General features: G+C 38.5%; 1 protein-coding gene across 2 annotated transcripts; it reads left to right on the top strand.

The window, feature by feature from the left end:
• Positions 1-2,580: 2,580 nt before the first annotated feature.
• On the top strand, positions 2,581-7,802 carry LOC131304204 (leucine-rich repeat receptor-like serine/threonine-protein kinase BAM1). Of its 2 annotated transcripts, none has more exons than XM_058331352.1 (3): positions 2,581-4,343; positions 5,057-6,073; positions 6,444-6,466. In XM_058331352.1, exons 1-3 carry the CDS (start codon positions 2,687-2,689, stop codon positions 6,449-6,451), a joined length of 2,682 nt encoding a protein of 893 aa, XP_058187335.1. In that variant the 5' UTR covers positions 2,581-2,686; the 3' UTR covers positions 6,452-6,466. The 2 variants fall into 2 exon arrangements, with proteins under 2 accessions (XP_058187335.1, XP_058187334.1); XM_058331351.1 differs by lacking the exon at positions 6,444-6,466 and adding an exon at positions 7,105-7,802 and having other exon boundaries at positions 2,582-4,343; positions 5,057-6,010.
• The last annotated feature ends 4,461 nt before the right edge of the window (positions 7,803-12,263 follow it).

Genomic DNA, 12,263 nt, shown 5'->3' on the forward strand with positions numbered 1-12,263 from the left:
CCTTCAAAATGGAATGAAGAGTACAATTTTCAGTCGGAAATGTTTTTCTCGAATCTACTTGAATAATCCAATTCGTAGGAAGTGATTTTGCCACTCCCAAAATTATTAATGACACTCTTTTGGAGATTGCCAAAATCAACTCACATTGATTTTGTCGCTCTCCAAAAGTGAACAATTTGAAGAATGGCAAAATCAACCCATGGCACTCCCTTGGGAAGTGCCGTTAACAATTTAGAGAGTGTCAAAATCACTCTTCTCATTTTATTTTACTTAGCAAGAATATCAAGCATGTCAAAAATCAATTTAATGTCATATCATTATACATGATTTTGAAATACATTTATATTCCAAAAAATGGCTGAAATGGGTATTGATCCAGCATTGCAATCTTATTTTTTCAAGATAAATGTGTTCAAGAAACGAATTTGGCAAATGATATCTATATGCTCAATATTCTCAATCGAAAATGCTTACGGCACCGAAAATAGGGGATGGGGCATGATGTTCAATTTTGGGTCTCATACGAATAATTCGAACTATTCATTACTTTTAAAATTATTTATAGAGTGGTGTTGCAAAAAATTAGCTCAACTGAATATATGTAAATGCATAATTCAATCTTCCAAGTTTCATTCAGAATTTAGAATCCTGAATTCTGAATAAAAAGTTTAAAGATGGGATCAACATTTTAAACATAAGCAAAATGACTGATTACTGAAGTGAGTCTGGCAACATGCGTTTAATGACCCAAAAAAATGTCTTGGTTTTATTTTATTTTATTTTTGTTCGGATATTTTGAGTTCTTTGTTGTATTTGTTATTTTTAGGCCTATGTGCTCTGCAGTTTGTATCTAATTTTATCAATATAAGTTGTATTTTTTCAAAAAAACAAAAAAGAGAAGGTATACCAAATAAACATTGAAAATACCACCAAATCTGTTTTTAAAACTCACATATTTTCCATTTTAGGGTTGGTTTGGAGCAATGTTCTGAATACCGTACCGGTCAGGATACCGGTTTTCCTACTGGTACGATACGTACCGGTACCGGTCAAATACCGGGTACCGTTTCGGATTGATCCCTAGTAGTGTTATTTTCCTACTTAAAAGAATTTATAATATAATATACACTTTTTTTAAAAAAATAAAAAATAAAAAAATCCGGTATTTGTCCGGTACCGTCCGGTATTGTCTGGTACTTGAAGAAAAAAAAATTTTAAAAGTAGTCCGATACTATCCGATATTGGCCGGTTCTGACCGGTATATCCGGTACCGGCCGGTATGTCCGATACCGGCCGGTATTTGAACCGGAACGGAATAAGAGGTGTAAGGTACCGGATTCTGTCAAAAACGGTATGTACCGGCCGGTATGAAACGGTATTAATATCATTGGTTTGGAGTGATTAATTGTAGTTAAAATGTGAGTGAAAATTTAGGTGACCATGGGTCTCCCCAAGCCAATCGAAAAACAAAACATGGGGTCTCCCCGTAATCAAACTACTACCTAACATCATTTTTAAATGCCCATGAAGAGGCAAAATCAAAGAATCTCCCAACTTTTCTTGGTTTTTGTTTTTAAAAAATAAAGAAATTATAATACTACTACAAGAAAATCAGAATATATATATATAAATCATCATAATTTTTCATAGCCCTCAACAATGATTATCCAATGCTCAGCACCACCATGTTGTATTTCAGGAGCACTTTAAAATTTTCCTCCCTTCCTCTCTCAATGTCCGTGTAATGAATAACAAAAAAATATAAGAAAAGGAAAGAATGTCATTGTTAGTACATAAACCTCCTAATAAAAACTACTTGAAAAGAAAAAGGTATACACAGTAGGGGTGTCCCGCAGATCAACCGAACCGTCTGCGAACCAACCCGAGGTATGATACGAATCATACACACAAATCCTAATATATGAATTTTGACAAATCGAGTTCAGTTCAATTTAGTCGGTTTTCTATATGAAACTCTAAAATCTTTCAACCGCAACCGAACTAACCGGACCTGACAAACGGTTCAGTTTCAAAATCGAACTAGACCGCGCATCTGCTGGGGAGCCCTAAATTGCCCAGGAAACATCAAAAATACCATTATACAATTAAAGTGGATAGCCAATAACCACCAAATCTATTATAAAAACCAAACCCACCTATTTTTTCAATTTTGGTGTTGGTTTGGACTTTGGTGTAATTGGGTTCAAGTTAAACTTTCAGGCGAACATGGGTCTCCTCTTTTTCAAAGTTCATTAAGAGTCCAAATCACAGAATCTCCAACTTTCCTTTCATTTTAAACTCAATGACAAAATACTCCATATATACTCCTAACTATAAAAACAAAAGAAAATGCTAACCTAATTATGTTAAGAGCGGAGGATAATATGCGTATAAAGACTCTTTCATATCCGAGGAAAGTAAGGCTTAATTTCACTTTATTTAATTTTTTTTTTCGTATTTATTAATTTTACAATATCCATAAAATATGTATTGAAATTCAAATTTATTTGGCATTATTTACACATCAGAAGAAAACAAAAATACGTATAAAACAGTTATGTCTTGCCATCGTCCTCATCACTGCCACTCCCAGCTGAACTCTCTCGACTCTCACTCCTCCCTCCTTTCCTCTCTCCAAAACCAGACCTCAGAGAGAGAGAGAGAGAAAAAAACGCACATACACAAAATGCGACACAACCCAGAAAACAAAATGCGATTCCTCCTCCCCCTCCTCCTCCTCCTCCTCCACCACTACTCCGCCGCCGCCAGAACCCCTCGCACCTCCGAAGCCCAAGCCCTCCTCTCCCTAAAATCCTCCATCACCTCCGACCCCTCATCCTTCCTCTCCTCCTGGACCCCCTCCACCGACCACTGCTCCTGGCCCGGAGTCACCTGCAACTCCCGCCGCCACGTCACCTCCATCAACCTCTCCAACCGCAACATCACCGGCACCCTTCCCCCAACCCTCTCCCACCTCACCTCCCTCCTCAACCTCTCTCTCTCCTCCAACCAGCTCACCGGCCCCATCCCCCCTTCCCTCTCTCTCCTCCCTTCCCTCAAACACCTCAACCTCTCCAACAACGTCTTCAACTCCACCTTCCCCCCACAGCTCTCCAACCTCACCTCCCTCATTACCCTCGACCTCTACAACAACAACATGACCGGGCCCCTCCCTGTAACCATTTCAAGAATCGCCACCCTCCGCCACCTCCACCTCGGCGGGAACTACTTCGAAGGCACCATCCCGCCCGAATACGGTTCCTTCCCGTCGCTGGAATACCTAGCTGTGTCTGGAAACGAATTGTCTGGAGTCATCCCGCCCGAAATCGGAAACCTATCGAGTCTCCGGGAGTTTTATGTAGGGTACTACAACAATTTTTCCGGCGGTGTACCACCGGAGATAGGAAATTTGACACAACTGCTTCGGTTCGACGGGGCCAACTGCGGACTCTCCGGGGAGATTCCCCCGGCGATCGGCAGGCTCCAGAACCTCGACACCCTGTTCCTTCAGGTGAATTCTCTGTCCGGGTCGTTACCGACGGAGCTGGGGTACCTGAAGAGCTTGAAATCTATGGATCTGTCGAATAATATGTTTGTTGGAGAGATACCCAGCTCATTCTTGATGCTGAAGAACCTGACCCTCTTGAATCTTTTCAGAAACAAGCTGCACGGGTCGGTGCCGGAGTTCATCGGGGACTTACCGGCGTTGGAAGTTTTACAGCTTTGGGAGAATAATTTTACCGGGAGTGTTCCGAAGAATCTGGGGACTAATCAGATGCTTCAGATCGTGGACTTGTCGTCGAACAAGTTGACGGGTTTTTTACCGCCGTATCTGTGCTCCGGCAATAGGCTTCAAACGCTGATTGTTTTGGGGAACTTTTTACTGGGCCCGGTGCCGGAGTCGCTGGGGGAGTGTGAGTCGCTGAGTCGACTCAGAATGGGGGAGAATTACCTCAACGGGTCGATACCGAAGGGGCTGCTGAGCCTGCCTAAGTTAACCCAGGTTGAGCTCCAGGATAATCTGCTCTCCGGGGAGTTTCCGGCGACGGAGTGGGTGTCGGTCAGTCTGGGTCAGCTCAGCCTGTCGAACAATCAGCTCACGGGGGTGTTACCGGCGACTATTGGAAACTTTTCGGGTGTTCAGAAGCTGTTGCTGGACGGGAACCGGTTCTCGGGTCCAATCCCGCCGCAAATCGGCCGGTTACAGCAGCTTTCGAAGATTGATTTCAGCGGTAATGGGTTTTCCGGTCCGATCGCGAAGGAAATCAGCCAATGCGGTCTGTTGACGTTCGTCGATCTCAGCCGGAATCAGCTTTCCGGCGAAATCCCGACTGAAATCACAGGTATGCAGGGTCGGAGCCATTGTTGTATAAGGTCTAGTTTCGTAACGTGAAATAAGTATTTATTTTTTAAGAAGGCAATTTCAAGCTAAAAAATGATGAACTTATTAAAATCTAAAAATATGCAATATGGATCTTGTTTAAAAGATCTCATTGAATCTTTAATACGGTGTAAAAAAAAATTAAAAAATTATTTTTCATTTACATTATTTTTTAGTTTGAAAATGTAAAATAAGTACTTATTTTTTAAGAAGGTATTCTGGAACGGGTTCTAAGTGGGGTCACTTAACCCCTCGACCAGATAGATTTCTCACCAGGACATTTTATTAAATAACAAAATTTTACTATTCGGACACAATGAAAATTACTAAATTGTCCCAAAGTGCTGCAATCATCGTATACATTATGAATTCTCTCAAGCAAGAAAGTCTAATAATGTGTACAACAATTTACACAGCATGCTAATGTAGCACTGCATTATCAGTAGTTGGATAATAGCTACTCCGCAACCGATCGGAATCCTCTAAGAGGATTCTCTTTGTGAGGATGGGGTGAGGGTTTTTATCCAGACTGTCCACCTCGGCGATCAATGGTCCGGATTGAAAACAAATTTTTCCGAAAAAGAGTTAGAAAAGAGTTAGCTTTTTCCCAAAAGAGTCGGATACGATAGTTGTTTTTTACCACACTAACTAAAATTCTTGACTCCGCCCCTGCAGGTATGCGGATACTCGACTACCTGAATTTGTCCAGAAACGAATTGGTGGGAAGCATTCCTGCTTCCATAGCTTCAATGCAAAGCCTTACTTCAGTTGATTTTTCGTACAACAACCTATCTGGGTTAGTTCCTGAAACTGGTCAATTCAGTTTCTTCAATGCAACTTCTTTTGTCGGCAACCCGAATCTCTGTGGCCCGTATTTGGGTCCTTGTAAAATTGGGATTGTAAATAGTACGCACCAAGGACACGTTAAGGGCTCATTCTCAGCTTCTCTGAAGCTCCTTCTTGTAATTGGGTTACTCGTTTGTTCAATAGCTTTCGCAATTGCTGCGATATTGAAGGCTAGATCTCTAAAGAAAGCGAGCGATGCTAGGGCTTGGAAGCTCACGGCTTTCCAACGCTTGGATTTCACTTGTGATGATGTCTTGGATTGCTTAAAGGAGGATAACATTATAGGGAAAGGAGGTGCTGGGATAGTTTATAAAGGGGTGATGCCGAATGGCGATGAGGTTGCTGTAAAAAGATTACCGGCGATGACCCGAGGGTCCTCCCACGACCACGGGTTCAATGCGGAGATAAAAACCCTAGGGAGGATACGACACCGTCACATTGTTAGGTTATTGGGATTTTGTTCGAACCACGAAACGAATTTGTTGGTGTACGAGTATATGCCAAATGGGAGCTTAGGGGAAGTGCTTCATGGCAAGAAAGGGGGGCATTTGGATTGGGACACAAGGTATAAGATTGCTGTCGAGGCCGCCAAAGGGCTTTGTTATCTTCACCACGATTGCTCCCCGTTGATCCTCCATCGCGATGTGAAATCCAACAACATACTTCTTGACTCTGGTTTTGAAGCGCACGTCGCTGATTTCGGGCTCGCCAAGTTCTTGCAAGATTCGGGTACTTCGGAATGCATGTCTGCTATTGCTGGGTCATACGGATATATAGCACCGGGTACAATTCTGAATCGAAATTTTAGTAGTAGTGTTGACAGGCGTGAACCATTTATCTGTTTTAGTAGGTAGATCCCGTTCGGCTAAATAAGTCAATTGGCTTATTTTTTTTGTTCTTATTCAAATTTTTTTTTTGTATTTGTTAGTTTTTCGTCAATTTTTTGGATATTATTGCATCGTCAGGACAATAGAAATCTAAAAAGTAAAAAATTACGATCAAAACCTAATTTTTTTGAATAAAGACAAAAATAAGCTAATTTTTTTCGTCTTTATTCAAAAAAAATTGGATTTCAATAATTTTTTTTTTACTTTTTAGATTTCTCTCGTCATGACGATATAATAATCTCCAAAAAATTGACGAAAAACTAACAAATACAAAAAAAAATTGAATAAGAACAAAAAAAATAAGCCAGTTGGCTTATTTAGCCGAGCAGGGCCGTAGTCGAACTACTTTTGTGAGAATCATATCTTTGAGTCAGTATTTAAATGCACCATAATATGAATTTATAGCACCATGCCCAACTTATTAGTCCAAAAAATATTTGAAAAGCACGAGCTGATGCGTTTCGGTAGGCAACTAGTTTTACTCATTTGTTACATGATTTCAATTTGTCAAATAAGTTGGCACTTGAAGATCATATTTTCTGCCTCTTATTACATTGGTTTCTTTCTATACATGGGTTTATTGTGGTCTAATTTGAGTTTGATGATTAATTCCTATGAAAATTGGTTATCAAGATAATGGATATGTGGTCTTTGCTCTTCTTTCGAAAGTATATATATGTTGGTAGCAATCTGTCTCTTTCTTTGGCTTTGGCATTGAATGACTATTGGTGAGTGGCCCTCATGGTTCTTGCCTGACAGTCACCTAGTGATACGTCTCTTGTCAATCGGCAAGGCCTCATACATGGAAATGATTTGTAACCACATGGGCGTCATTTTGTTGGGATTTCAAACAATAGCAGATGCTACCCAAACTTAGGTGTATCTCTAATGCCGTCCATCCTTCTACTCTCAACATTCTTAGCATCTACTAGTATAGAATTTGATCAAGATTTTCGCTTTTGACTGAGACCCAAAATTTTAATTTCACAGAATATGCCTACACGCTCAAGGTTGATGAGAAGAGCGACGTCTACAGCTTTGGTGTGGTTCTTTTAGAACTTGTAAGCGGCAGAAAGCCGGTGGGAGAGTTTGGGGACGGAGTAGACATAGTACAATGGGTGAGGAAAATGACCGACGGCAACAAGGAAGGAGTGCTGAAAATCCTGGACCCACGACTCCCCACGGTCCCGCTCCACGAGGTGATGCACGTGTTCTATGTTGCGCTGCTCTGTGTCGAAGAACAGGCGGTCGAACGTCCGACAATGCGCGAAGTTGTCCAAATACTAACAGAGCTTCCAAAGCCACCGCAAAACCCAAATGCTGTCATAGAGGCCTCCTCTCCAAATGCAGCACCTAAGGACACAAAAGAGAATCATCAATCACCACCGGCAGATCTTCTTAGTATTTGAGAGTTTTCGATTTGGGATGAATGGGGAGTGTTTGCTTTTAGGTTTTCAGGTTTCCATGAATTGGTTTAGGCTGTGGGGATTTTTTTTTTTTTTTTCACAATTATTGGGCGGGGTTTACCATTTTAACTTCTTAAGACTTGTTAATGTTTTCTTAATGTTTGAATTTTTCCTTTGTACAGTAGGTTTGGTGAGGTATGTCATAACATAGTTTGGGTAGGGTTGTGTTTGCTTTAGTTTTCCATGGAGAATAATTATTTACGGTAGCGCACAATTTCATCCCTTCGTTTCGCCAATCAATAGTTGAGATATATTTTTAAACTTTAAGTAGTACAGTAGTAAATATTTTTGACCAGTAATAGTTTGTTTTTTAATCCCGAACGTCCAAAACACTTTTGGACACCTGAGATTGGGCGCTGTAAGCCTCCATAAATAAGTTTTTCTCATGCTTTAAAAATCTAACCATTGTGAGCCGTTAAAATTTTCAGCTTTGTTTTCGTCCATTCAAATTCTTGCTCTAAATACAGCCTTAAAGATTTGTTGATTGCCCTTGCTGCTTCATGTTTCTGACACTTCTATTTCTGGCATTCTGCTAACCTACACCACCATTAAAGAAAACTAGTAGAGCTTTGGTCAAAGATATACGTAAATGATTTCCTTATATAAGCAAGTCTCAGTAGTATAAATGAGCAATAAGCCCTGGACCTAAGGAGTTGTTGGGACTAATTATTGTTTTGGGACATCGCTGCGTAGTGCTCTAATTTTATCCATAACTACACATTTTAGCGGCACTCAAACCTAATAATTGTGCGTGTAGGCTGAAGCCCGGAAGCAAAAGCATAAAAACATGAGTTGCTAAAATTTGAAAGAGCGGAGAATTAGAGCAAAAAGGGCAGATAAAGATTAAAAGCAAAAGCAAAAGCAAAAGGTTCTCTTCTACGATCACATTTATACGAAATTCATCGACTCGGTTGTCGGTTCCACACAAACATATGGTTGCGAAAGGAATTGAGCACCATTGTGAAGAATGGAAAATCATGTGGCGGTGCACCATGAGCACCGATTAGTTTTTGAGTTGTTGGACCACATAGTAGGAGTGCGGTACGTGGCTTTCAAGTACCGAGACCACTTACTGTATTTTCCCTTGGGAGACTGGGAGGGGTTCAGTAATTGAGACGAGGACTGCACTTGAATTGAATTCAACTGTGTCATGGTATTCGAGTCAATGAGTGCATATATATATATATATATATATATATATATATATATATATATATATATATATATATATATATATATAACTATAGCTGTCCCTTTTAAAGAATCAAGAACTCTTTCTACATTTATTAAAACCTTTATTTGTAGTATATTATAATATAAATTGAAAATAGACCCCAGCCATTGCTCAGGGACTACTTTTTTTTTTTGATCCGTTGCTCAGGGACTACTTGATTGACCATTTTAGACTTCCAAATTTTTTGTTCCTGGTTTTGGGGGCACAATGTCTGTAAAGATTCGATTTGCATTAGTTCCTCTCTCTTTTTTCTTGGCTGTTTTTTTCTTTTTTCCTTTTGTCCTTTTCCTTGTCTGAAAACTAAAGGTGCATGGTATTTTGGATGTCAAGAGTAGTTAAGACAACAGCTGGCCCAGATATCTCGTTATGAAAAAATATTGTATTTTGAATGATATTGCTTTTAGCGGTGTGAAAAAATCCGCATACCCGTGAACCCAATCCAAAGGGTCTCGGGTAGGGTCGAATATGTGGTTCGGACAGGTACGGGTTTACTTTCTGTTAAAAAATTAGATTTCGGTTCAGAGTTCGGGTTGTTGCGTTCCTTCCCCGTGAGGTCGGACCCGATCCGACCAATCCATAAAGCTCAATTCAGTTTTTGGTGCAACCCAACCCGATCCAATCCGAAGTAAATAATCGGGCTCGCGGACAGTTCTTACCACCTGTGCAGTTCGGTTTGCAGGCCTAAATATTCTTACCCGTACATGTCGGTTCGGCTTCGGTTCAAAAACCGTCTTGCCCGACCGGTGCACACCCCTAATATCTTCAATAAATCCACTCGCAGGGAAAGAAAAAAAAAGGTAGGTTAGAAAATTTTACTATTAGTAGAGTTTGTTTTAACATGGAGTAGTTTATTAACATCGCTATTGTGATATCCATAAATTATTTGTAAATATATGTAATCTGAACAAAATAAATTGGAGTAAGATCAGACTAAAAAACAATGCAATTAGCATTGGTTGATGAATGATTGATGTCAAGAACGTTAATTTTCCTATCAAGATATTTTCCACTTCTTGTACATTTTTTATGCTCCTCACATTAAAAGATTTTTAAACCTTGAACAAAGTGTGTTAAACTAATTAATTAGTGCTTTCCTATGGAGTAAAATACTGGAAGATTATGAATTGTTCCTTTTTATTTTGTTTGCAACGTACAATGTGATCTACCTTGAAATGGTGACCAACGTACATGCATTAAAATGACAAAGTTTGTTAGAATATTAATGTTAGTGAGACTGTCCTTGTTGAGCTTTTGTAATCCCAAAAATTAAGATTCTGTTTCAGATGGATGTCCATACTATACCCCTCCTATCAGGGCCGGCTTTGAGATTATCGGGGCGTAAGACAAATTTATGAGGAAAAAAAATATTCATGTGGGGAAGAAAAAAAGAGGTTCCTAAGACTTGAACCATGTACTTCTTGAATAAAAAAATTAAGTTTTTCCACTAAATATATACTCGTATCTGATAAAAAAAAGAAGAAGTCCTGTCAACGTACAGCCAAATGGACAAATATTCCATACTTTTCCCACAATTAATTAGGCTCTGTTTCCACTAATAAAAATCACTAAAAACTTAACGCATTTTACAATTTTGTTTTTACTAAGAAAAAATTTTTATCATCTCGTTTTCATTAACAAAAAATTTGTCAACAAAAACTGTTTTTGCTACAGTAACTCTACTCATAAACTATCAACAATTTATCTACTACCGGAAACAACTTAACATTTCTTAACAACTTATTCATCTGAAAACACCTAACAACTTCTCAACTGTAAATAAAAATTTACAAAATTTTCACCACCGGAAACATCTCTTAGTACAATACAATTAAACGAGCCAAACAGACGCAGGTGGCGTTCCACTTTTTAAAAATGAAGATTTTCGAAAAAAGAAGGTAATTTCAAAGTTAAAAATTATGTGTTGACGCAAATAATTTTTCTATCAATATGGATCTTGTTTGATAAATCTCATTGAGATCTTTTAAACGATGCAAAAAAAATTAATTTTTTTTTATTTTTGTTATATTTGAGTTCGAAATTATCTTGTTTTTAAAAAAAAAGGTGTTGGAAGATAGCGGAAAGGGGCGGCAGTTTCTTCTTCAGAGCAATTACTCCTGTGTTTTGTGTGGGGAAAATCCAGCTCACGTCCAAAGCAAGCAACAGTAATTATTATTTTGTGACAAAATACTCTTTCAGAACAATCAAAGCTTTACTGTTCCACGAAATAAAAACCTGAAACAGTGAAACCTCAGTCACGATTGTGATCTATCATCCAAAAAGCCTTCTTCTCAAAATCAACCCCTGGAATCACTGCTCCTGTGTCCCATCCAACCGTCATGGGCGTGCTAGCTATTGATTGGGGAGCCCAACTATGGATACTAGTGTTTGGTGTAAACCAAATGTGCACCGCATTGCATGGGACTCATTTTGGGGTCTCATTGGTTAGAGCAGTTTAATTTATTTAAAATATTATTTTAACAAGTTCCTGTAAAATAATATTTATTTGAATATTGGTAAGAAATTTAGGAATGAAAATCGATCAAACATTTATCTGAATAAGCTGATTTCTTTAGCTGGACTCTTACAAATATGTTTGGAAAAACTTGAACGACTAAAAATATTTGTGTGAGATTTCAATATGAGTCCCACTCAATCTAATGTACATTTGGTCTGTACCCATAGGTTTTTTTTTTTTTGGATTGTGTATGTCATTGAAGATGTGCTCCTACTTTGGTCCTATTTTGGATCGTTGAATTTGTTTGACTCGTTATTTTCGTCATTAATTTGTGAAAAATGTAACTGATTGAAGCTCGATAGAAACATGATTAAAACACATTTGTATTGAAATTTATTCTATTAATCATGCTAATTCTTAAAGAAAAATTCAAGACAAGCAACTTACGTTAATTTCCATGGCAATTTGCTATCAATAAACCCAAAAAAAGACAGAAAAACACGCTTTAATGTACTTTTTATACTTTTTAATATCTTTTAATATATTTTTCACATATTTTAATGCCTTTTTTAAACTTGAACAACAGCCTGATGAGTTTTTTTTAGCATTGTCCAAACTATACTACTGCAACAAGTCAACAATTGTGCTCAAAACTTTTAAACAATATTCATATTGCGCAAAAACATATTTCGGTAAATACATTTTTTTAAACTTAAAAATTATGCGTAATTTCGTAGGGGCCTAATTTTATGGAACGAAGAAAGTACTTGACGGTGTTCAAGAGTATTAAATAATCACTCTCTTTTTTTTCCGGGTAAATCAAAAATAATAATCACTCTTGGTGATCAGGCTCACAAATGTGACCGCCAAAATAAAGGGAAAAAATCCCGTGCCATGCCATGCCATCCCCTCAAATCATGGATCTACAAAAACCGAAAACAGTGCGGCATTGTTGTGTCACAAATCAGATTCTTTTCTTTTAACCCACGTGGAA

This window comes from Rhododendron vialii, chromosome 10a, assembly GCF_030253575.1.
Source record: "Rhododendron vialii isolate Sample 1 chromosome 10a, ASM3025357v1".
NCBI lineage: Eukaryota > Viridiplantae > Streptophyta > Magnoliopsida > Ericales > Ericaceae > Rhododendron > Rhododendron vialii.